Source organism: Nycticebus coucang, chromosome 8 (genome assembly GCF_027406575.1).
Source record: "Nycticebus coucang isolate mNycCou1 chromosome 8, mNycCou1.pri, whole genome shotgun sequence".
Lineage (NCBI taxonomy): Eukaryota > Metazoa > Chordata > Mammalia > Primates > Lorisidae > Nycticebus > Nycticebus coucang.
Window position 1 is genome coordinate 120,934,244 of NC_069787.1, and position 26,710 is coordinate 120,960,953.

Here is a 26,710-nt window from a genome sequence, read left to right on the forward strand (position 1 = left end):
GTGCCCCTTTAGATTCAGGATCACCAACCTCCGAATCAGTTTCTCTTATAAATGCTTCTAAAAAGGTATTGTCAGCTAAAAGTTCTCTAACTTGTAACCATAAAGGAAAAGCCTGAGGGGGCAAGACCTTCTCTCCATGTTCTTGCATGTATTTCCGCATTTCGCGTCCCACTCTCTTCCAGTCGGAGAGAGAGAGAGAGCCTTCCTCCAGAAACCAAGGACTAACCAACTTTATGAAATGTATAAGCTCCTCCAACCGTTTGAGAGACACATGAAAACCATTTTTCTCTAATAAACGCTGTATCATGACACTGAGCATGTGTTCTTCCTTACCCAATGTATGCCCCATGTTGTCCTGCGGATTACTCACACTTAACCGGTCAGCCTTTACCGGCGGGACTGCAGCTCCCTGGTGAGAGTCGCCTTCAATCTGAAAAAAGAGAGAAAAGAAAGAAAAAGAAAGATCACCTGTCCTTCAGGTCCCCGTTCGAGGCGCCAGCTGCCGCGGACCGCCAGTCGAATGAGTCTCAGTCCGAGGGCTTTCAGGGCGAGAACGGCTCAGGTTGATTGAAAGGGCGACGCAGGAAAATGACAAACTGCCACACACCAAGGATGATGAAGAAAGCAGTTGTACTTTACTGATTTTTAGGCATGGTATTTATACATTTTTGACAATGTCTTACAAACTACAAAAGATATTTTTATGACTTGCTGATGCTTACAAAGTTCTTATCGAGTTTTGTAGATGGGAGTAGTCAACTGTCTTTTCTTAGACAATGTTTCTGCCCGTAAGGGGGAACAAAGGACTGCTGCTTATCAGCAGTTACTCTTTTACTTCTCTTTATCTATGTTTAAACCTTCTTTCTTTGTAAAACTGCTTTGTTCACATTTTGTATTTTTATATTTTTATATTTGATTATGATTTTTATGTTGTTAGTGAATTGATAGTGAATTATGTATATGTTTTAAGTGTATAGTGACAAAATTATAGAGAAAGCAATTTCATAGAAAACTTATTTCAAAGAAACAGTTTCAAAGGGACATAAGGTAGAGATAAGAGACCGGAGGGAGCGGGTATCTGGTAGGAACATCTTAACTTATCATCCCTGCATTCTCTTGATACATTGTTTCAATTAACTGACCTTTATGGTGGGAACGTGTTCCCTTGGAGACATTTAGTCTCCATTGTATAGATGAAGTCATGGATTAGTAAGTCATTATGTTTATTCTTAGTTTCTGAGGACATTCAAGCAACAATTAACCATTCAACTCAACAAACAAGTTTCAAACAGGTTTCAGGGTAAAGGTTATTCAGGCCTTTATGCCGCACCTCATGAATTCTTACGTTCACTAAAAGGCATGCTAGGCAACTTATGCGCTGCTGTCGCAAACCAGGGGGACTGGGGGCAACGCTCCGAGAAGCACCCACCGCCTTACCGCAGTTTTTACAACGCGGACAGAGCCATCCCGCCGCGGCTTGATGCCGGGGGTGCGGCAATAAACTTCTGAAATTAATTTATATTTTCCACATAAAATAATGCATGTTGGTATAGAAAATGCCCTATATTAAAAAGTGTCTATGTGCATAAGAATATGTAATCAGCCACATATCTTCCAAATGAAATATTTGGTAAATTTCTTCTTGAAAATTTTCTTATAAATTTTTTTGTTACCATTTCTTCTCTTCTTTTTATGAAAATGTCTCAAACCAAATTAAGAAATACTGCACTATCAATAATGTAGTGTAGAAAAACACACATATTAATTCTCTGCATAAAAAGGGATTCATAAATTTATTTTCTATACTACATTATTGATAGTGCAGTATTTCTTATACATATAGCCGTTGGTAAGTGCAGAAAAGCACATCATCTCACCACCCAAAGATTGCCTCTGAATATTTTTTCCCATTGCATTCAACGTGTCTAGGGCATGAATAAACAGCACACTGTGCACACGGCGAACGCTCAGTGCATCCCTGCTGAAAGCATGAATGCTGAAGAGAACTTGGAGAAGGGCCCATCTGTCTTGCTAACAGAATCAATTATACAGATCTTATGGTCTAAAATTATTTGTCTTCTCAAGTTTGCCTTATTATTCTCACACAACAGGAGCATGCCAGGACACAACCAACTTTCTACTACTGGGCAACCTAGCGCTTTGGAAGGGGTGGTCACTCTTGTCGCCTCATTCTTTTCATTCATTCACTCACTGATTCAACAAACACTTATTAATTGGCCAGTATGTGCCTGGATTAAGGAGGAGAAACAAACACGTCTCCTACCCTTATGCAGATCACAGTGTAAAGACAGAACAGACAATAAACCCTGACACGCAAATATGTACACATTTTGATAAGTGTAGATTTGGACAAATAAATGGGGGGGGGGTGCGCAGTCGTCTTATTTATGAGAGATAAGGAAAGGCATTTCCGGAGGGAGGGACAAGACAGAAGGTCAAAAAAGGTCCTGAGGCTGTCAAACTGAGTGTGGCCAAAGAACAGCGAAGGAAGGAGTAATGAGAGAAAGACGGTTTCCTAGCCATCCAGTTCTCCGCACAGCTGCCAGGTCCTCCCGAAATGCTATAGGCACCAACCAGCAGATCTGTCTATATTATAAGGCAATTTAAGCAGTGGAACAAGCCCATTAGATTTTTAAGACCACCAGAATGCTGACAGATCCATGGCCTTCTCTCTGCGCTGCTGCTCTCGCATTTCACAAACCCTACTTAGCCGCGCATTCTCGATTTCAACAAAAGAGATCCTCTGCTGTTCGGAGGTTCGTAAATTACAAGTGGGCAGGGCTCCCACGCTGGTTCCCACGAGGTTCTGGGCAACAACCTCGTGCGCCCACAGCTCCCATGCAGCCAACGCCGCCAGGCCGCAGCTCCGAGCCGGAAACGCCGGAGCTCGGCACCCAACTCAGGTGCACTCAACTTGTTTTACACCGACCCAGGAACACATTCACGGCACGCGTGGGCGGGGAGACAGTGGCTACTTTCTGGCCGCGACTAAGGCGGTTCTGGGCGGGGCTAAGACTGGGGCGGGACCAAACTTGGGGCGTGCCCCAAGCTTGGGGGCGGAGCCGGCGCCGCGGTAGGCTGCGGCACTCTCCTGAGCCCTTTCAGCAGTGGTTTGGTCCGGGACCCGGGCCACCCACAGGGAGGTGGGAGCTCCTTGGCCCCGGACTTGGAAGCCCCCGAAGGTAAATTCGCCTGGAAGCTGGACAGTTTGAGCGCGAGGGTATCCAGGATGAGATTGGGAGGCCAGATGGCGGAGGACGCAAGCGTCCCGAGGCGAGCTTCCCGAGAAAGCTGAACTCGTCCCAAGTTTCTTGTACATCGACTTGCACCCGGTGAATTGGTGGCGGATTCATTCCGTGCGGGTGGTCTCTGGGCCCTAGCAGGACGCGGAGGTGATTGGATTAATCAATTCTGGGCTGCAGCCCAGATTTCCGCCCGATAAAAGGCGGGTAATTGCCGCAGCAGTCGTGTCCCGCGCAACAGCAGGGTAGACTGCCGGGCTCCGAGGGCGCGAGCCTGCAAGGCGCGCCCGATTGTCCCCAGGCAAAGTTCCACAACTTCTTTCCTCTTTAGGCAAGACTAGCTCCGTGTTGTTCCTCCCGGGGCTGACCCCGAGGCCCGGCTATGGACGGCGAGAGCGAAGTGGATTTTTCTAGTAACAGCGTAACCCCTTTGTGGCGGAGGCGTTCGACCCCTCCGCCTCAGCTGCCGGGCCGGAGCAAGCCGAGGCCCAAGTCTTATCAGAGTCCCAGCGGGTTGCTGATCACGGATTTCCCGGTGGAAGACCGAGGGACGCTCCCCGCCGCGCAGACTCCCGCCCAAGTGCCCACCGGCTCGGACAGCAGGACGGCCCACAGGAGTCCCATGCTTCTGGGCACCCACTGGAGAGCAGTGGCTAATGGTGGTATAGTCTCCTTGGAATACAAAGCTGCCTCTCCCAGACGACCCAAGTCACCTCAGGTCCCCAAAGCGGTGCCTGGCGGCTCCCCGAAATCCCCAGCGAACGGCACTGTGACCTCGCTTTCCCCGCTGCCACCGCCGCCGGTGCTGCGCCCCCCGCGGACTCCTAACGCCCCCGCCCCCTGCACCCCCGAGAAAGACCCCGCCGGCTTGACTGCCCACCCAGTGCCTTCCTCTGCTGCCAATGGCTTTGCCCCTAGTAACGACTCTCCTGGCTCCGGTTCGCAGTCTGGCCAGTTGGCTATAGACCCGGAACGGGTAACCGGGAGACTGTCTCCTGCGCTCCAGAAAAGGTCTTCTGAACAAAAACTCTCCCTCCAGAGATTACCCTCGCAGGAGAACGAGCTTCCTGAGAATCCTTCCGTGATTTTGAGTACAAACAGCCCTGCCGCCCTCAAAGTGGGAAAACAGCAGATCATTCCGAAGAGCCTGGCCTCGGAAATCAAAATAAGCAAATCCAACAGCCAGAATGTGGAGCCCCATAAGAGGCTCCTCAAGGTGCGCAGCATGGTAGAAGGCCTCGCAGCACCCCTGGGCCACGCAGGGGACGAGGCCGAGGTCGACAACGACTTGGACAGCCCAGGGTCTCTGCGGAGGGGCTTGCGGTCCACGTCCTATCGCAGGGCGGTGGTCAGTGGCTTTGATTTTGACAGTCCTACTAGCTCGAAGAAGAAGAACAGAATGTCCCAGCCTGTTCTGAGAGCAGTGATGGAAGACAAGGAGAAGTTTTCCAGCCTGGGAAGGATAAAGGTAAGAGTGGGCAGGCGTGTGGCAGGCAGTTCTCTCAAAGTGCACGTGTCGCGGGGTGAGGAGGAGCAGAGAGGAAGCCAGGAGCCCTTACTCTCTTTTAATTCTGTTTTTTGTTATTGATTACCTGTGGACTTTTATCTCTCGTCCACTTTGTTGTTGGCAGGCACAGCCGAGTTTAATGCAACTTCCTTCGGGTAAAGAAGTCAAACTCTGATAACTTAACTTTCTAAGCTTAGGCAGTATCTGGAGGACAAAAGGGAAGATTTTACTTCCAATTAAGTATTGGCTGAGTGAGTCTTAAGCACTTTTAGTGTAGGTAGCTGAGAGGGGGAGGGGAAAGCGCTTAGCTCTGCAATCTCCACTGGTCAAGTTCTCTGGTGTTTGTTTAGAGGTGTCAGCGTTGGCTGTTATCATAGCTGATACCAGAAAATACTGATTTCTGTTTGAGCCTGTTGATTTTTTTTTTTTTTTTGCTTTTACTTACTGAATAGTTTTTTGAGTGGTGATTGCACACTTCCTGTCATTCAGGTAGAATGTGAATTTTAAAGTCAGTTACCAGAACCAAAAAGACACAAGTACTTTCTTGTGTATTTTGTTGCTCATTTTTGTCACCATGGCCTCCGGTTGTATTTTATTCCCATTTATCCTTGAGTGCATTTAACAAATTGGTAGCTCAAAACCTTAGGTTGGAGTGAATTCTGTGGTATTGCTCCTTGGTATAGAACTAAGAGCTGCACTTACTAAATATATTGAAAAGCAGGACATAAAGAAAGCTCCAGAGAGATATTTTGAAGTATGTGCTGCTTTCCCTGCTGAGGCAGATCTCAGCAACAGGGCAGAGATTCTTTTTGGCAGTGACGTTTTTTCTTGATTCTGTTTGATTTTAGAGTCTATGGTCTTAAAGAAAAGAAATTACATAACATTTTATGGGTTTCTTTTCCAGCTCTGCAAGTATAGGGAAGTTCAGTTTAACAGTGATGGTGAATCACGAGTAGTGAAATGAGTCGAACTGCTGGTCATTTGAAGATTCTCAATCTGTTTTGATGGGGTGTGGGAGACCTTGTGCATTTTATTTCAGTGTTTCAGTGAATTGTACTGGTCATATGAGATAGGAGTGAACTGCTCTAGGGCTTATCTGCTGGGTGCTTTTAGAAATCTAATGAGTGTAACAACAAAAAAAGTACGTTTACTTAAAATAGCTATATTTTATATTTCCTTTTCTCTCTCTCTCTCTCTTTGTTTTTTTTTTTTGCTTTTCTTGTCTCCTAGAAAAAAATGCTGAAAGGACAAGGAACATTTGATGGGGAAGGTAAGCATTTAATTTTCCAGACTTTCATTGCTGTTTCAATGTGGAATATCAATTATAAGTTTAAATCCAACTTCAGTAACAAAAATGCTTGATGAGAAATACTATGTCCAACTTCTTCCCAAATTATACAGTTTAAAGCTCTACACTAAGCTAAATTTTCATCTCGTAATACCAGCAGAGAATTGAATTGATGGCCTTTTATATAATGTGATAACTCAATCAGTGTCCTGGTATTTTTAATTCTTCTCTCCTTTGCTCCATCCCCATCTTCCTCAATAAAGTGGAGGAAGAGAAACAGCGAGCTCTAGATTTTTAGTTAAAAATTCTAAGAATTTGGCATCTAGATCGGAGGTCTTATTTCCTTAGGTCACATTTCCCTTGACTTAATATTCTTTTCCCTATATTTCCGTATTTTATCATTTTTGACTTCCTGTTTCCTTATTAAGTTTCAACTTTGGGTAAATATAACCCTCTTGGCAGACAAAAACATACTCTTAAGAGTTTGTAACCCATATAGTACTTTGTTAAGGATCTCAAAAAGAAAAGCGGCTCCAACCAGGTGTTCAAACCCTAATCAGATTAGTGGACTTTGTGTAAACAAATGGGTCAAATGTCAGCCAATTGGAAGAGTATGGAAGGCAGCAGTCCCAGCTGCAGCCGGTGTGTGTGCGGTCTTGGTAGTGAGGGTAATTACTTTCTGTCATGCTTTGAATGCTAACGCATTCTAACCTTTAAAGACCAGTAAAGAAGGGAATACCCCTCTATAAGAAAAGTTAGTTGGATTAATTTGCATTCCCACCAGCAGTGCAGAAGTGTTCCCTTTTCTCCGCATCCACGCCAACATCTCTGGTCTTGAGATTTTGTGATATAGGCTAGTCTCATTGGAGTTAGATGGTATCTCAAAGTAGTTTTGATTTGCATTTCTCTGATGATTAAAGATGATGAGCATTTTTTCATATGTCTGAAGGCCGTGCGCCTGTCTTCTTCAGAGAAGTTTCTCTTCAAATCCCTTGCCCAGCCTGCAATGGGATCCCTTGTTTTTTTCTTGCTGATGCGTTTGAGTTCTCTGTGGATTCTGGTTATTAAACCTTTGTCAGAGATATACCCTGCGTTTATTGCAGCCCAATTCATAATTGCTAAGTCATGGAAAAAGCCCAAGTGCCCATCGATCCACGAATGGATTAATAAATTGTGGTATATGTACACCGTGGAATACTATGCAGCCTTAAAGAAAGATGGAGACTTTACCTCTTTCATGTTTACATGGATGGAGCTGGAACATATTCTTCTTAGTAGAGTATCTCAAAAATGGAAGAAAAAGTACCCAATGTACTCAGCCCTACTATGAAACTAATTTGGGGCTCTCACATGAAAGCTGTAACCCAGTTACAACCTAACAATAGGGGGAAGTGGGAAAGGGGGGTGGGTGGGTAGAGGGAGGGGGATCGGTGGGATCACACCTGTGGTGCATCTTACAGGGGTATTTGCGAAACTTGGTAAATGTAGAATGTAAATCTTTTGGCACAGTAACTGAAATAACACCGGAAAGGCTATGTTAACCATTGTGATAAAAATGTGTCAAATGGTCTATGAAGCGAGTGTATGATGCCCCATGATCATATCAATGTATACAGTTATGATTTAATAAAAAAAAAGAAAAGAAAAGAAAAGTTAGTTGGGAAGTCACCTAGAGAAATAAAGTATAAAATCTTGGGTGATTACAAAACATTTTCCTGTAAAATTCTTAGGAAGTTGAGTTTCCCATTAAGCCTGTAAAAATGACTAATTTATAAAAATCCATTCATTGCATCAATCTCAGGAAACTATGTGGGGATATGGTATTTTAGCTGGTTAGGGTACATTCATCTCCCCAATTTTATAATTGAGGAAAATGGAAACTCTGAGTTTAGTAATTTGCCCACTGCAACAGAGCTCATAATGCAGCCTGTACTAGGATACAGGTCTGGTTCTTAGGATAGTTTAATTGCTTTTGTACACTAGTTTTATGTTATTCCTTTCATAAGGAGCTGTTTCCATGTATTTGCTCTCGTCTCTTCTCAAATTTGATGACTTAAATTCTTTTTTACATGTACATGAGGAATGCAGGATTCTTATAGTTAATGACTGAAATGTAACTCGGGGGGCAGTGTGATGGAGTGGTGAGAACCCACGATGTTCTGACCAGGGAGACATGTGCTCCTGTCCTAGTGATTAGACTCCTGAGTTGACTCGCGATGACCTTAATCTCACTAAGCTACTTCATGTGTGAAATGAGGTTAATAATACTCATGTTGTGAGAATGAATGGGAAATCATATCAGCAATGTTATTCATATACTTTGTGCCAATCACTAAGTATTTTGAAGACTGGGGAAACTCAGACTTTATCTATATACTCTGTTTTGCATATGCAGAACAATCAGAGACCAGTAAAATCTCACATAGACTCTTGTTACTATAGTTATGGTGCTTTAAGAATAATCTATAGTTGATGAAAAGAGGCAGATGTTTACTTGAGTCAGTAGATAGGAAAGTTGTTTCAAACTCAGTATGTCCCAAACAAGCTTCATAATCTTCTCTGCTCTTCTACGTTCCCATTCCTATTTTCCAGTTATGGGACCTGAAGATGTAGGAAATATCCTTAACACCTCTCTCTCTGCCTTCCTATCCATTCTATCTAGCTGGCCCATTCTAAGTCACATAGCCCAAGCCTCCAATATCTTTCATTGACCATCCTAAGAAGTACCTGAATTAGTCTCTGAGGTAGTTAGCATTTTGCTCATTAATTTGTCTGTTCAGTGGATTCCCATTGCATTCAGGTTAAAGTACAGTCATTACAGTATAAAAGGAACTAAGTCCTTTTGCATAAAATCCAGTTCTTTATCATTGCCTACAAAGTGCTGCTTGATTTGGACTGTGTGGCTCTTCGTTCTGAATTCACCTTGCTCTTTTTGGTCATTGGACACACCCAGGCTTAAGCCACATTGACCTTTCTCAGTTCTTTTAAGTCATGCATCACTGAACAGTGAGGATACTTTCTCAGAAATGTGTCCTTGGGTGATTTCGTCCATGTGTGAACATCACAGAGTTAACTTACACAAACCTAGATAGTAGACCCTTCTTTACACCTAGGCTATAGCCGGCCACTCTTAGGCTACAAACCATTACAGCATGCCACTTACTGAATACTGTAGGCAGTTATAATATGGCAAATACTTGTGTATATAAACATAGAGAAAGTATAGTAATAATACAGGATAAAAGATTTTAAAAGGTGCATCTATAAAGCATTCTTACCATGAAACGAGCGTGCGGGACTGCAAGTTGCTATGGGTGAGTCAGTGAGTGAGTGATAAGTAAATGTGAAGGCCCAGGGCATTGCTATACACTAACATAAACTTTATAAATTGTACACTCAGGCTGCCACTAAACTTAAAAAAAGTACTTTCTTCTTTTCAATAATAAATTAACTTTAGCCTGCTGTAACATTTTTACATTATAAACTTTTGAAATATTTTTTGCTTTTTGATTTCCTATAATTTTAACCCTCCGTTTAAAACGTAAATACATTGTACAAAAATATTTTTTCTTTATATTTTTATTCTAGAAGGTTTTTTCTATTTAAATTTTTTATTTTTTTATTTTTTTACTTTTTAAGCTTTTTTGTTAAAAACTAGGAGACCAATGCACACGTTAGGGTAGGCTGTACCGGGCCAGGATCACCAATATAGCCGCCTTCCTCCTTCAGAGGAAGGTCTTCAGGGTCCATGACACACCTGGGGCTGTCACTGCCTGTCATAACAGTGCCTTTTGGAATATTTCCTGCAGGGCCTGTTGGAGGCTGTTTGGCAGTTAACTTCGTATTTTTATAAGTAGAGGGACTACACTCTAAGCTAATGTTAAAAAGTATAGTGCAGGCAGTCCCCAGGTTATGAAGGAGATAGGTTCTGTAGATTTGCCCTTAATTTGAATTTGTATGTAAGTAGGAACAGGTACATTCACCCATTAACCTGTAATAGCCCCTGTTGGTAAGTGTGAGTTGAACATAAGCTAGATGGTTGTAGCTGGAGGACTGCCTCTGCAGGAAAGACCTAAGCCAGTAACATAGTCGTTGATCATCGTTATCCAGTCTCATGCTCTGTACACAATTCTATATGACTAGCAGCACAGGAGGCTCGTTTACACCACTGTGACCCCAGACACACAGTGATGCGTTGTGTTGTGATCCCAGGTGAGGTATGATATCACTAGATGAGGGCTACACTCATATGAGACCACTGTTGTGTATGTGGTACTTCATTAACTTACACGTCATGCGGTGCCCAGCTCTATAATGGTCTTCTTGTGTTCCTTTATAACTTTTGCTTTTTCTTATTGCAGTCTACTCTCAGCTTTCAGATCTTAGATTTTCCTCACTGACACCTCCTTGACCCCCAGATCACACTCTACTCACAGTCTGTTCTCAGAGCACCTGTGTGTAATTCCTGCAGTTTATAGGTGTGCATTTGTGTGGAGTCATTGTTTCCTCAACCCTACAGGGACTTGTCATCACACTTGGAGGAAAGTCAGAGTTCCTTCAGTGTCACTGAAACAAGATTCTACATAATTCACCCTCTACTCACCTTCAACTACTACCCTCTTTTCTTTTTCTCCTCCCTGGTGGTACTCCAGCTACATGGGCCTCCGTGCTGCTCTTGGTACATGCAGACAGGGGCTTCGTACTTGTTGTTCTCATGCGACGCTCTCTCCTCAGCTGTACAGGCTTGTTTTCTCACCTCTTTCATACATCTCTGCTTAAATGGTGCCTCAGGGAGGCCCTCCTAAGCCACCCTGTTTAAAGTCTACACAACCTCTTCCTCCTCCCAGCACTTTCTAGCCCCTCTCCCTGTTTTACTTTTCTTCATGACATTTATCAGCGTCTGAAGTATTATATAAGTTCCTTGTTTCTCTCGTGATCGAATGTCAGCTGTTGAAGCCTGGGACTTTAATTTTTCTTGTCTGTCGCATTCCCACTGCTAAGCAGTTGCTGGCACCTAGTAGGCATTTTCTACATAACATTTGAATGAATAAATGCATGAGTGAATTGACTGATTTTTCATTAAACTATTAGCTTAGGAGGGCAGGAGTGGTGTCTTGTTTCCTGTTTTACTCTCAGCACATCATAGACGGATGGAAGTGTTTGGTAAATATAATAGATAAATGAATGTTGATGGACCTAGAAAAATGGGTTGAGTGTGTGAATTCAGTATGACCTGAATGACAGTGAACTAACGGGCTCGATGGTCCTTTAGCACAGAGGCATGGCATCTTGTAGGGGCCCCTCCTCTTTCCCGAAAGACAAATCTGCGATAGAGCTGTGTTCATGAGAAAATCGCTTTTATGTAATTACTCTTGAGTGACAAAGTCTGTTTGTCTCTTTGTTGTTTAATAAACTGGAGACTAAACATTGTGTACATATGGAGTTTTTTGTTTAGAACAAGTTGGATAATGATTGGGGGGAGTTAGTGACACGTAAAGCTTGTTTTCTTGCAGAAAATGCTGTCTTGTATCAAAACTACAAAGAAAAGGCCCTTGACATTGACTCTGATGAGGAGTCGGAACCCAAAGAACAGAAGTCAGATGAAAAAATTGTGATTCACCATAAGCCGCTGAGATCCACGTGGAGCCAGCTCTCTGCAGTGAGTGTTTACCTTCTTCTTTTCTACCTATGGGAGAAAAAAAATGAGTTGTGGAAATTATGTGTGGGTACAGATTTTATTTTTTCTGCCAACGATCCTGTAACTCTAAGGAGAACACTTCTTTTTAAGATTGTGAAATGTTTCTCAAGACTCTGCAGGCACTAATGAGAACATGAACTTTGACATCTGATTAGGAACGTTAGGTTTTGATAAAATAAAATGCCTTGAGCCTTACGCACTATGAACTCTGGGAACTTCCTACTAGGTATCTTTTTAAAAAATTAAGTGGTACTTAATATGTCTGAACTTCATCAAAATTATGGCTGTATACGTGTGTGTGTGTGTGTATAAATATATCTGTAGGTACCTGCAGATGTATCTATGCACCATGAAATTCCTTGGAAATTTTATTTGTTACAGACAAATTTATATTTTTTCTTGAAGCTGATTAATGAATGGCCATCTGGTCCATCTTCCTCTGTGCATCTTACATTTGTGTCTGATATTTTTGCGATCAACTTATTTTTGCATTGATGAGTAACTCTCCTCTCTCCATCAAACATCTTTTGTCTTTTAACCATAATTTCTTTTCCTGTTAGCTTACAAAGTGTCACAGTATGATGCTTGGTTTACCTGATAAGAATTTGGGTACAAAATTTTTGGACATCTGATGCATTAGCAAGTAGAAAGGAATTCGCATGGCTGCCTTCGGTGGGGGCTACACCTCTGTGAGTCCTTAGGCCGTGGAGCAGAGGCAATTCCCTTTTCAGCTGCAGTGAACATTATTCAGACTCAGAAATCCTATGTATTTAGGGAACCCTTCAGCATTAGAAAAGGAGTTCTGTGGGTTTTGTGGAGCTGGGACCATGGGCATATGTGTAGTTTGGGACCTTCTGGTTCAGGCTCTACCTCCCCTCCTTTCTATTTGGGTTAAAAATTCTACAGACCAAGCTCTTTCTGTCTCTCTGCCTCCCCTAATTTCGTTCAAGGAGAATGTATACATTTCCAGTGCCTCCAAGGTATGGCACCCTTAGTATTGTGCCACAAATTTAAATGCCTATAGCGGCAGGGCAGGTGGTGTGAATAAGTGATGCTGGTGTGTGGGAGCAGTAGGAAGTGGGGGGGGGCAGTGGAAACGGGCCTTCAGTAAATAGAGCAGCTATACTTAGCTCAAACCAGGTGAGCACAAGGACTCAGTATGGCTGCATCTTCTGATATTTAGAAAAGATTGCACAGAAATCCAAACTTTTATGAGTGTTATCCCAATTCAAGGTTAAAGAAATGTTGTGTGAGTCCAACAAAATGTCTATGGGCCAGACTTGACCCCTGTGCTAACGGTTTGCAACTTAAATGATATTTTCATGATTTTTGCATGTAGTAAGGTAGTAACAGAGTTGGTGTATTGGCAGCTTGCACCCTAATCTAATGATCTCATGGTATATGTTTACCAAAATAGATAACAGGGAAAAACTGATGTCAAGGTTTATGGAAACCATGTCTGCTCTGAATGGCTGTCATTCAGTTCACTGGGTTCTTGGTATGGACTATTTGGTAAAGGATCTGGGTGGAAAAAGAGGGCTGTGGACTTTTTGAGTTTTCTGTCTGTAGAAGCAGCTGCATTTGCTATCACAGGCCTGAATCCTGTGGTTGGTGTCTGAATACTAAATAGAAATGTGGGTTTCTGTGGCAGTTACATGCTGATCCAACTTAGCTTTTAGCACGAAAACCCAGGCTCCATATTTACGCCTCCTGAACGTGAGCAGATGTACTGTCGTTAAATAATAGTGCATATCTTTCAGTTCAGCTTTAATTATGGGCGTGCATTTTATTACCAACAAATACATGTACTGATGTGCGTTTTCTTAACAAGATTGATATCAAAAAACTTTCTAGTAATAAAAAATAAGACCATAAAGTGAGTTCTAATTTTTGTGTATGTTATCTTGGAGTTGAGCATTCCCAGAAGGCCTGTGTGTATTTACTGTGTCACTTGGCAATTACAGTTAATCAAAGTAGCACAATTGGACTTTGCCACTTAGCATTACTTTGGCACCAGCCTTACATATTGCTTTGAAATACAAAAGGTACAAAAAGTGTAAATTCGCTTAAATTTTACCTTTTTTTTTTGGTGTAAAGTACTTCGACCTTGCAGAAAAATTTAAAAAAATAAGTAAAGGTAATAGATTTCTGTGTATCCACTACCCAGCCTGAACAAATGCTAATATTTTAACATACTTGCTTTAGCTTCTATTTTTTCTTAGATGGATTCAGCTCATCACTCCCTCCTTTCCAGAATTTTTCTCCCTCCTGCCTCCCCAGAAGTGATCACTATCCTGAAGTTACCTTCTGTCCTTCTCATGTGAGTCTTCTGTCTACCAAGAAGACACAGCCAGCTCTGGCTTTTAGGAAAGTAGAGATTTTAACGCCAGGAAGCAGCCCTTACCTTTTTAGAAGCCCATCCAATCAGTAAATGTCCAGGTTGCAGTTCAGACCCCAAAGAGAGGAGGTTTCCTGAAGCATTAACAGTGTCAGGATGTTTCTCGTAAGTGACTGGCACCTCCATTTCTCTGTCTGACCTTGTACCTCGATCCTGCCTTGTAGAAGAGCTGCAGCATTTAGGGCAGGTCTTAAAAGACTTCCACATTATACATATATATTTTTGGATGATCTTTCCATGCCTGACTTTTAATATATCGAATTTAGTAAGGCCTGATCCCAGAAAGAGAACAGGACCAGGGGTTTTCTGGCAGTGAACTTGGTCCCAGTCTGGCACATCGCTATCCTTACTTAGGAGAGGAGTCAGTGCGTGCACACGTGCACATATCCAACAATCCTGTCGACTGTTTTATTTTCTAAAAATCTCTTATCTTTGTCACAAACAAGCACCTGCCCACCTTCTGGGGTGGTAAGGAAACTTTCCTTATCAGCTGACTGTAAGAAGCATTCAGCATGTCGCCCAGACTCTTTTGAAGTACAGCGATTTGCAATAATTTACAGTTGTTACGTAAGATCTTTATGCCTCCAGTCTGTACTGTAGTTTGTCTGAGTGTGCTTATGTTGTCTTTGGTTTCATTGGCAGTGTCTGGGAGGGCGGTGTTTAACTCAACAGGTGACAGGTGGTTCCCCATTTACAGTGTTGGGACAGTTTTAAACTGTAGGGTTGTGGCCATCTAGGAATGAAAGAGAATGAGAACTGGAAAGGCTCTTTAATATTAGAACATTCAAATGACAGGCTAACCATTCACTTGATTGTCAGAGTGTATGGATCTGTTTTTAATCGGAAATGCAGGATTTCTTCACTCCAGGGAATATAATTGTGTGCTGACCTTGGGGACCCTGAACATATTCTAAATAACTTAAGTGGTCATGGTTCCCACTGTTTGGTTGGTCATATGTGGAAGAGACTTACTGAAGTTTTAAAACCTCAATGAATTTGGAAAGTCATTTTTGACCTCTAAAGATGATTATTTGGAACTGTGCCTGGAGACAAGGAACCTGCCACACACAGGTGAATCTTGGCAGTGACTCATCTGAAAACAGCAGTGTGAGGACTATGCCGACCATTCTTGGATCTCTGGGAAAAGCATGTGGGTTTCAAGAAAAATATTGATTGTATTAGTCAGGGGTAGAATGGGGTGTGCTGGTGACAGTTAGTGCCAGGTGTGCAGCCACCTGGGCTTCAGGTTTTTCCAAAGTTCATTCTTTAATAAGATCCCACCAATGATCCCACAAGTATTTACTATCTCTTCTTTTAGACTGATTTTAATGGAAGTAGTTTTTTTTTTCTTTCCATCATAGCCTGCTTCCAAGATCCCAAGATTCCATACTGTGCATGTTCTAAGAAATGACTGTTGTGAAACCAGTGTTTGTTTTATTAGGTTCAGTGACAGTGCCAAAGCTGCACTTGCCAGCTGTGCCTTGACCACATTTATTTGCCATGGGGTGGGGTTGTGTGATTTCCATCACCTTGAAATGCCAGGACCCTTTGGAAAGAGCGTTCTGTATTCAGTCCCTAACAGGGTCATCCTGTGCTGTACTCTTCTTTCCGAGTTGCTGCACGTGGCTTTCTCAGTAGTGTTAAAACATTTTGAATAGTTCTTCAGTTTGCTCAAAAATTTTAAACTCTTTAGTAAGGGATGGCTTTTTATATTTTTATCAAAGTATTTATTCGGCTGTGCTTGGTGTGGCTTATGGTATAATGAGAGATCTAGAACTTGGGCCTCAGGCTCTGGTTCTGGGTCGGTCTTAAGGCACATGCAGTTTACCGTTGGGGCTTGCAGGATGAGAAAGGAAGATTTGAGACGTGGGAATTTTATTATAATTTCACTTGAAAATACAAGAGACACTGTGGAATCTTAGCAGTTCAATCTGATGAGATTTACTCTTTTAGAATCTACATTGTGTTTATTTTGGAAGATGTACTATTTTCAAGTAAAAATCAGAGCTTAACGGATATAACAAATCTGTTTGCAGAAATGTATAACGTGTTAATTTTTATTTATTTTTTTGAGAGTATCTTTCTGTGTTGCCCAGGTCGAGTACGGTGACATCGTCTTTGCTCACTACAATCTCAGACTCCCCACATGCAAGCCATCCTCCTGCATGGCTGAGACTGTGTAGTTGAGACTACAGGTGTGCACCACTGTGCCTGGATAATTTTTATTTTTTTGAAGAGACAAGGTCTGACTCTGTTGCTCAGAGTGGGCTTGACATCTAGGTCTTAAGTGATCCTCCTACCTTGGCCTCCCAAAGTGCTGATATTACAGGGGTGACCCACAGCAATCACTACTTTAATGAATTTAAGCTTTCATTTTTTTCCCTAAATTTTCATATTATCTGAATTTTTAATTGTTGAGTGACTTGTTGCTTAAAATAGTAATTTCTGTGCTCATACATATAATTTTTTATTTACAGTTTTGCAACAGAACAATACCATAATAAAATTATTTTTACCTTAGATATTGATTAATGCTTTTCACCATATCTTTTGTGTCTGTCTGTTTATTTATATATTTTACTTATTTTTTGAGACAGAGTCTCACTCTGTTACCCTGGATAGAGTGCTGTAGCATCATAGCTCACAGCAACGTTAAACTCCTGGGTTTGAACTATTCTCTTACGTCTGAGGAAGTGGGAATATAGGTTCCTGCCATAAGGCCCAGCTTTCTTTTTCTTTAATTTGCATTAGAGATAGGGGTCTTTCTTTTGCTCAGGCTAGTCTCAAACTTCTGAGTTCAAGCAGTCCACCCCCATTGGAATCCTGGAGTGCTAGGATTATAGGCTACTGCACCTGGCCCTTATCTTTTGTGTTTAAAATATAGAAATATATTCTCATTTTCATGTCTGGCTTACTTTTAGCCTTCATCATTTAAACAATTAGGCCTGCAGGCATAGACTAGTCTATACTTTTAAGTTGGACAGTGGATTTTCTCAAATTTTTATGTCTTTTTAAATGGAAATAGAGGTTCATGTGCCTAGACCTGAGACCCCGCTAGGATTTAACTATTTGCTTTCTCCAAATTCATGTTGAAATTTAATCCACAGTGAGGCAGTATTAAGAGGTGGGAATTTTAAGAGACGATTGGATTGTGAGAACTCTGCCCTCAGTATGCATTAATCCGGCCATGGACTAATGGATTAATGAGTTAACATGGGAGCGGCGACTGGTGGCTTTATAGGGAGAGGAGGAGAGTCCTGAAGTGGCATATTAGTATGCTGAGCCCCTCCTGGGTGATAGCCTCCGCCACCTCTTCAGAGAGTCCTCACCAGCGCTATGTTTCTCAATAGATGCTAATCTTTGGCCTGGGACTTCTCAGCTTCCATTACTATAAGAAATAAATTGCCTTTTGTTTTTTTACTTTTCCTTATAAATTACTCAGTTCCAGGTATTCTGTTGTAAGCAACAGAAAACCGACCAACAGATCCAAATCAGAATTCCTATTCTAGCACAGCAAGGTGAAGGTGGGGACTCCTTAGCTCAGTGAGGGACCAGGCTCCCTGGTGTGGCTTTCCTGTTTCCGTGTAACTGGCTTATGATATTCTCTTAACATTTTGAAAATTAACTTTGACTCATGTAAGCAGTACATGTTCTCCATGCAGGAAAGAATTCATTGATTTCAGATAAGACTGAAGTCCCTTTTAATCACACCTGGCAGTCCCAGTTTCTGACCCCTTCTTTGTGGATAATGCTGTTTTAAATGTGGTAACACTATTCCCAGAATCCACATATTTCAGGAAAAAATGTAAAAATCCACATATATACATTTCAGTAAAAAAATTATTTACTTACATAAATAATATAGAGATTATTTAAAATATACAACGTTTTTCCCTAAATGATGTATCTTATAAGTTATGTCATGTCTACACGTGATCTTCAGTGTTATAACTGCTAATTACATAGGATAGATGTGTGTTTAGCTATGTTTCCTTTTGAGAGATTTTACATGCTTTAAAAAACAAATTAAAACCATGAGCCATGGTCCTTCTCTTTGGAAAAATGCTCTGCATATACATGTAAATATTTGTTTATGATTTTTTTTTTCAATTTCACTTTCAGAGGTTTTTTTTTTTGGTTGACTTTATTTCTGAATACTAGGAACAACTCACTGCAGCTGTCTATGTATTAAGTGCAGTTTCCATTTTGTTAATAAAATCTTTGAAAGTGTTTCTTTGGCTATGAGCGATGGCTCACATCTGTAATCCTACCACTCTGGAAGGCCAAGGTCAGAGGATCCCTTGAGCTCAGGAGTTGAAGACCATTTCTGTCTCAACTAAAAATAGAAAAATAGTCGGTTGGGTGCCTATAGTCCCAGCTACTTGGGTGGCTGAGGCTGGGGGATTGCTTGAGCCCAGGAATTGGAGGTTTGTGTGAGTGAGGCTGAAGCCAGAGCCCTCTAGCCTGGGCAACAGAGTGACCCTGCCTGAAAAAATTTTATTTTCTTTATTTGAATTACAGCAATGTTGGAACTTTATATAACCTCTTCTAAAAAATAGAGAATGAGAGAAAAATACTCATTCTGTTTGTAGCTGAGTAGTTAAAGGGCGTGTCTATCTACTAGTAGTCTATCTACTGACTGGTAGATATGTCAATATTTCTGTGAGTGATTCTTCTGAGAGAACAAGGGCGCGTGAGATAGGAGGATGTTGGTGTGTCCGCACCAGGAGACTGAGGGGATGCAGAGGTCAGTAGAGACAGGGACTTTACAAAATTGGGAGGGGATAAGCACAGGGTTATTTGATTTTAATGAGCATGATATAAAAGGAGATATTTCAATTAGAAGTCTACAACTGGACCCTGACAGAGAGGGTCTTATTGAAAATTCATTGAGTAGAAAATTGACGTGAGAGATTGATGAATAGCTTCTTCATTCATCATCTTTATTAAGGGCCTGCCCTGTACCAGATCCTATTCTAGGCCCTGGAGACAGAGCAAGAACACACTCCACCTTGTTTTCAAGTCCTTGCAAATACCCTGAGTGGCAGGGCAGACATCAGATACCAAATCATCCCATAAATAAATGCAAAGTTACACCTGTTGTAAACTATGAAGGATGTGTTGGTGTTGCTGTGATATCTCCTAAGGATGAGCACCATGTGCCAGCAGCTAAAGGAGGATATCACGGGAGGTGATATGACTGCCATCTGAAGGGTGTCTAGATGGGTGGCTGGACAAAGCTGGCAGGACAGGATGGAGGTCTTCCAGGCAGAGAAACTGTCACATGTGCAGACCCTTTTGAGATAGCGGTGGGTAAAAGGTGTAGCTGGAGCTTCTTGATCTATGTACGTTTTCCCTCATTCCACCAATCTTTAAGTGTTGGAGGGTCCCTAGGTTCAGTCCCTGGCCTTTTGTCTTACCTGGACTCATGTGGTGATCTCACCAATCTTGTGCTTTTAAATACATCACACAGATTAAATTATAATCCAAGTAGAGATTTTTTTGGGAGACGTGGATGGGATATATCCAAAAATAATAGCTGTCTGTAGGACCAATGATAGGACTGTTTCTCAGGCTCAAGTTCACACAATGATTGGTCTCCATGATGATTGGAGAGTATTGTCACCTTCAAAATCTGTTGAATCTTTAAATGTAGAATTAGGCTAGGCGGGGGGTGGGGGTCATGCTTGTAATCCTAGCACTTTGGGAGGTGGAGGCAGATGGATTGGCAGAACCTAGGAGTTCAAGACCAGTCTGGAAAACACTGAGACCCCATCTCTAAAAAACAAAAATGTTAGCTAAGCATGTTGGTGCCTACCTATAGTGTTCAAGAGGCTGAGCCCAATAGTGTAAGGTTACAGTGAACTATGATGGCATCACTCACTTCAGTCTGGGCAATAGACTGAGACTTAGATATATAGAGACTGAGATATAGATAGACAGAGACTTAGATGGATAGATAGATAGAGACTTAGACAGAAAGAAAGAAATAGTTCTTAAAAACTTCTAACTTAATTTTTTTTAATTTATCCAGAACACATGTTGAAAAGATGATTATTCTGTACTCTAATGTCTAAAGATTATTACCTGTATTTCTATTATTTGAGGAAATAAGGACTATACATTCTATAGACAGCTTCTGTAGAGGGAGGTATTATTGCCAGCAAAAGAAACATGCAGATTATTTACCTCTTTGAAGCAGGAAATAAACCCATCCAACTGCAGTAACATAAAAATAGAGCAGTTTCCACTTTGGGTGGCAAGAAACCTTGCTTCTGGCAGTAGAGTGTCCCAGAAGTGATAGTTGTCTTCCCAGCTGAGCAGCAGGGAGCCCTTATATGCACACGGGTCCAAAGTCCCCGTATGAGCTGGCAGCGCAGCGGCTGACATGCAGCGTGGCTGTACCTCGGGACCTGCCATGCATCACCACAATATTGGTTTGTTTGCATGCAGTTAAATGATTGGCCAGCTGGTTGCTGAGGGCTTACTATGTACCAGGGTTACAGCTTCAGCAGACTTGGTGAGAGTACTCTGACGGCAAGTTCTTTATCTCAGGCAGCCGTAACTCTGGGATGTGAAGCACGGCTGCTCTCCTGCTGTTTTAGTTATAGTCTGGAGTTTACCTGGAACAGCCTTTGAAATTCCCTCCAAAAATGGATACATGTGCCCCGGGCTCTGGAAGAGCAGCAATCCTATTTTCCTCTGGTGTTCGGCCAGTAATGGGGCTTGGCACTTCCGCCCGTTGCCTTCCTTCTCGTGAATTGGCTAATGTTCCCTTTCTGCTGTGTCTGCCTGTTCCCTGAGAGCTCTTACAAGCTTGGAGTTTTTGAGTTCTCACAGTTAGACTTTGGGTTACCCAGCATGGCCGTGTTCCACCTTCATGTCAAAAGACTGACACACAGAATTACCCCGGTTAAAATATTTTTTGGGGGGGGGTTTGGGAGGGGGGAGACAGTCTTTGTCACCCCAGCTACAGTGCAATGGCCTCATCATACCTCATGGCAACTTCAAATTCCTCTGCTTCAGCCTCCTGCGTAGCTGGGACTGCAAACATGTGCAACCATGTCCAACTGATTTTTAAACTTTTTTGTAGAGCTCGGCTCTTGATGTATTGCTAGGCTGGTGTCAAACTCCTAGGGGCTCAAGCCATCCATCTTCTCACCTCAGCTTCCCAAAGTGCTGGGATCATAGGCAGGAGCCTAATCTTGAGAGAGAGGATCACATTGGCCCCGCTACTCTTCCCTCACTTAATAGGTCACTTAAGCATGTGTTGTCCTTTGGCCAAGTGCCTGACTAGCTCTGCTCCAATCAGCTTTGAGTGGTAAGTGGCGTGACTGACTTGTCCAGTGTAAATTTACATGTGATAGCATGGGCGTTGGAACCATGGTCTATACCAGAGGCTTACCTTAACGAGATACTCATTTTATATGATAAAGAAGTAAGTGTGCTTGAGCATTTATGCCTCAAACAAAAATAGTTTTTGTGTTACAAAAATAGTTTTACAAACTTTTTTTTCCGTTTAACAGTTTACTAAGCAGAAGTTAACCTCCATACTTACATACTATCATATCTTATGGGCTGCCTGTTTTGCTACATTGAAATAGATAATCAGTCTGTCCAAAGATGAACTTTATTTCATTGTTCACTAAAAGGTTATAACTTACAATTTGGAAAACCCTAAAGGTCTGACTCCAGAATTCATTTGTTTCCCACTGCATCGTAGTGGATGGGCGAATAAAACAAGTCCAAAATTCAGCCCAGGAGCTTAGACCTAGTCTCGAAGACAATGGAAATGAAACGTCTCACCGGTGTTTTTGAAAGAAGTCAGAGAGAATGCCAAGGGGAATGAACAATAGCAATCACGGGGAGCAGTGAAGTGAAGGTCAGGAAAGCTCTGTCTTCTAGGACAGACTTAAACTCGGCTAGTGGAGCAGAAGAGTAGGAAATAAAAGTAACGCGCGTGTCGCTGACTTGTCTAAAGCTCGATACGTGGCGAGGGAAGAAGAAAGATGGCAGTTGGGCGTCAGTTTCTCAGCTCTCCACTATACTAAGATGACTCCCGTCCAGGGATATCACCACCTGCTTTGTGTGTCTAATGTAAAACATCAGATTATTTCATTATTTATTTTTCCAAAGCAGGTTTTTGCTCAGGTTACATTTTTTTTTTCTTTTTTGTACACCTCAGAAATTAACTTCACCATCGGTGTTGTTCTAAGTCACTTACTGTTTTGGAGCTTGTCATTTCTATCCACCAACCACTTATGAAAATCATGACAAAAATAAAATAGCAATTAAGATATTGGCACCACCTCTCAAAACAGGTGTTCTTTTCTTTTGCAAGAGAGGGCCCTCAGACCTGTTCCGCCTTCCTCAACCCTTGACTCACACCTTCAGTATGTGCAAAAGCATCCTTCTCAGTTACGCCGACTCTGAGCCGGCCTCCTCCTCCTCCTGTCTCTCCTGCTCACAGAACTGTCTGTCATCACCCATTTTCAGCACTGCCTGATAAGCCAGTGCTCGGTGAACTTGAATAAAATCCTCGTACTAATGTACACAGCTATGATTTAATAAAAATAAATAAATAAATAAAATAAAATAAAATCTTTCTTCCATATGACTTCCTTTGCCTTAGCGTCTTTATTTCTTTCATCTACTGATGGTCATCTCTCATTTCTCCAGCTTTCCTTTGGGCCTCAGCAGGTATTTCTGGCATCCTTAAAACATTCCACTTGTCTGCCTTACTCGTTTTCTTTCTTTTTTGAGAGAGGATATTAAATCAGTTTCAGTTATTAAAAATTAGGCTTTAATTACAAAGCCAAGACATATTATAGAAAAGTGTGAAAGTATCAATAGATAAAAAGAAAAGAAAAATTAGAACTCTTTCCCTTCACCCAGTCACTGTTAACATTTTGGGATACAACTTTTCAGATCTCTCTCTTTTTTTCGTGTGTGTTTTTTTTTTTTTTGGCCGGGGCTGGGTTTGAATCCGCCACCTCCAGCATATGGGACCAGTGCCCTACTCCTTGAGCCACAGGCGCCACCCCAGATCTCTTCTTTTTTAAATGTGCATGTAGAGATTAGTCTTTTAAACAAAAATTCTAAAATACTATAGTAATTTAGTCACTTATTTTTTTCATGAACTATATTGTAAATATCTTCTCGTGTTATTAAACCTGCTGTTTTGTAAACTGTGCTTTTTTTTTTTCTCTTAACGGTGTTATGAATGACTTTCCATGTCATTGAACTTTCTTTCACAATAGTTTCTTTGAAGCCTGTGTACTATTTTATCAAATAAGTGAATGTTTGCTTCTTTCAATTAATTTCTTATTGTTAGTCCCTAATTTGGTTCTCATTTTTCAGTTTAAAATTTTTAGGCTGGGTGTGGTGGCTCATGCCTATAATCTCAGCAATCTTGGAGGCCACGGCGGGTGGATTGCTTGAACTCAGGAGTTCGAGACCAGCCTAAGCAAAAGCAAGACTCCCATCTCTAAAAATAAATTGTGGCAGGTGCCTGTAGTCCCAGCTACTTGCAAGGCTGATGCATGAGGATCACTTGAGCTCGAGAACTTGAGGTTGCTGTGAGCCACGATGCCATAACACTTTATCAAGGATGACTAAGTGACACTCTGTCTCAAAAAAAAATTCAAAATTTTAAGCTTTTAAAAACGATTATTTTGAATCACACGAGTAATATAAAATTAAAAATTACAATTAAAAAATACAAATTCTGGGTGGTGCCTGTGGCTCAGTGAGTAGGGCGCCGGCCCCATATACTGAGGGTGGCGGGTTCGAACCTGGCCCTGGCCAAACTGGCGGGCGTCGTGGTGGGCGCCTGTAGTCCCAGTTACCCTGGAGGCTGAGACAAGAGAATCGCCTAAGCCCAGGAGCTGGAGGTTACTGTGAGCTGTGATGCCACAGCACTCTACTGAGGGCGACAAAGTAAGACTCTGTCTCTAAAGAAAAAAAAAATACAAATTCTTATTAAAAATTAAACATAGCAGTTAAGACTGACAGCTGCTTTGAATTCACCACATCCCAAAGTTAGTCTGGTCTGTTTCTCAGTATTTTACTAAATAGCCAACTTATAAAAAATTGTTAATTTTCTATCAAATAATTTTATAAAATTGGCCTTTTATTCTAAAATTATTCCCTTTCATCCTCCTCCTTTCTGTGTCCTTAGCATTTCATGTATTTGTGAACCTCATTTTCTCTCTTCTTAATTGCAGGTAGAGGTATGAGAACCGTATCTCTTGCTCATCTGGGGAATAAAGAATGAATATATTTTGATCCAGGCTCAGTACCCCACAAAGGGGAATGCAGGTTAGAGAGAGCTACAAGTAAAAGAGAGGAATTTGTTTAATGGGAGAAATGTCAGGACTAATTAACAAGTTAATTGACCAGGGAGCCCACTGACAGCTTAGCTTTCACTGTGGCAAAAGCGGCAAAGCCAATGAGAGATGTGGTTTCTGGGACACCTGGGGGAAGAAGTTTAATTTAAGGGAAGTGTAGCTACAGCTCGGAGCCCTTAAATAACTCCTAAGGTTTAGAAGGCCGCGTACCACAGTGATAAGAGATCAGTCTTGGGGGATGGACAGGCAGGCCTGGGGTTGAATCCCAGCTTTGCCACTTGTTAGGGTGAAGGACTTAACTTTTCTGTGTTTCTGGATTTTTGTTTTGTAAACCAAGGCTAGTAATACCTTCTTCAAGGAGTTGTTGTAAGGTTTAGATGTTTGGAAAGAACATGCCTGGTGCATGTTAAGCATTTGACGCAACAGTAATGTGAGAAATACATTATGGACTAACTAGAACTCTGAATCAGAAATACAAAGAGATGAGTAGTCAGCTAGTGAGGGCCAGCTGCAAACGAAGGAATGCATGCTTATCTCCGAAACCCTACAAAGCACAGCAGTTTATTCTTGTGCATTTAATTACCTCTTTGCGGTTGTATTCTCAGCCTCCTGTCTGTGTTGAAATAAATTGGGTTTGTTCAAGAATCCTGGCTCTGTAGAGGGTGAGATAGGTCACAGTGGGGCAAAAGCCTCAAGCTCTGGACTGTTTATCTGGGTATATGCCATCATTTTAGCAAACCTGATGTCACCTGACTGAGGCTGAATGCTTGCTATTTCTTGAGATCCAAGAACTTTGGTGAGGGCTACAGAATGAAGCTTAACAACACTAGATCAGAAAGGGGATCAGTTGTGTGGTTTTTGTTTTTTTTTTTTTTTTAACAAATGAATTAGGTCACTAGCCTATTTTTAAATTTAAGCATTTGATTTTATTAAATTTGCCATCATCTTTTACCTTTCCTTTTTTTTTTAAATAGTGTTCTATTTACCTTTGACTCCCCGAAAGAATGATCCCCCCTTGACCTTGTCTGGTCTGGTTGTGCAGCTCTCTCTGGCCCATTGAAACTGACGTTCTATGGCAGACACAGCTTGGGTGAAGTGGTGTCTCAGAGCCTTTCCCTGGGGATGTCATGGACCGGGAGAGAGCCAGATTTTTCATGTTAAGGACTTCAAACATGCTGTCACATTGCTGCCATCCCCATGTTATTTCCCGTGAAATGTCTCTAGCTCATTTGTAATTCAGGGATGACTTCAGCTGTGTTAAATCTGTAGAAAAGACCTGGGAGGGATGTATCCTGTGGTGTAGTTTTACTTTGCAATCGCTTCCCCCTTGAGCTCCTGGGAAAAGAAGACTGTGAGTAGAGAATCAATCACTCATAGGTGTAAATAACCAGCTCATTTTCAGCAAGTGAGTGAACTCTGCCAAGTTTAAAGGTGTTAGCTCAAATGGATATTCCATGTAAATTAGTGCTTTATGGAACCAGAGTGATCTTGGATTATAAATATCTGATTTTTAACTGCTTACACTTCTGGGTCATTTTGGTTGGTCAATTTTTTAGAGTCTTCCCATTCTGTTTTCCTTGGTTGGTAGGGAAGAACAGAAAGAATATGTGCCCATCTTATCTGGAAACAATATCACATCTTGGAGGGCCTGAGAACCTCTCTGTTAACTCCACAGAAAAAGATGATCTGATGGCCAAGAAATGGATGATGTTAGTATCAGCTCTCTCCATAGATGTGGGACTGGCTGTATCCACAGATAGGTTCTGTGTCGATGGCAATATTAGGGCTCTATCTGGACTTAGAGAACTCGCCTCAGAACCTGTTCCAGTTAGTGGAGTCAGAGACCAAGGAATATCGCACAAAGAAAATGGCTTTCCTGACACAGCTCCCAGCAAGCTAAAGATGGTTAGTGCAACTGTGTTGACTGCTGTAATGGGCTCACTGTCTAGCCTGTCGCTTCTTTGGTAATATACTCATCTGAGCAGCCCAGACTAGCAAGTTGGCCTAGTTTGTGCTACTGTAATAAGATACCATAAACTGGGCGGCTTATGAAGGACAGAAATCAGAAATTTATTTCTCATAGTTCTTGAGGGTTGGGGTCTGAGATCAGGGAGGTTTAGTATTTGGTGAGGGGCTGCTTTCGACCTCACAGATAGGGCCTTCTTGCTGTGTCTTCACATGGTAGAAGAGAAAGGGGTGTCTGTGGG

General features: G+C 41.9%; 1 protein-coding gene across 1 annotated transcript in view; it reads left to right on the top strand.

Annotated features, from left to right (window-relative positions):
* Positions 1 to 3,055: 3,055 nt before the first annotated feature.
* ARHGEF26 (Rho guanine nucleotide exchange factor 26) overlaps positions 3,056 to 26,710 on the top strand; it is a 128,183-nt gene continuing 104,528 nt past the window's right edge. Inside the window, exons 1-4 of the mRNA XM_053599313.1 lie at positions 3,056 to 3,203; positions 3,595 to 4,731; positions 6,001 to 6,040; positions 11,572 to 11,717. Of these exons, the coding sequence (XP_053455288.1) occupies positions 3,646 to 4,731; positions 6,001 to 6,040; positions 11,572 to 11,717 (1,272 nt within the window). The 5' untranslated portion in view covers positions 3,056 to 3,203; positions 3,595 to 3,645. The remainder of the gene's footprint in view (positions 3,204 to 3,594; positions 4,732 to 6,000; positions 6,041 to 11,571; positions 11,718 to 26,710) is intronic.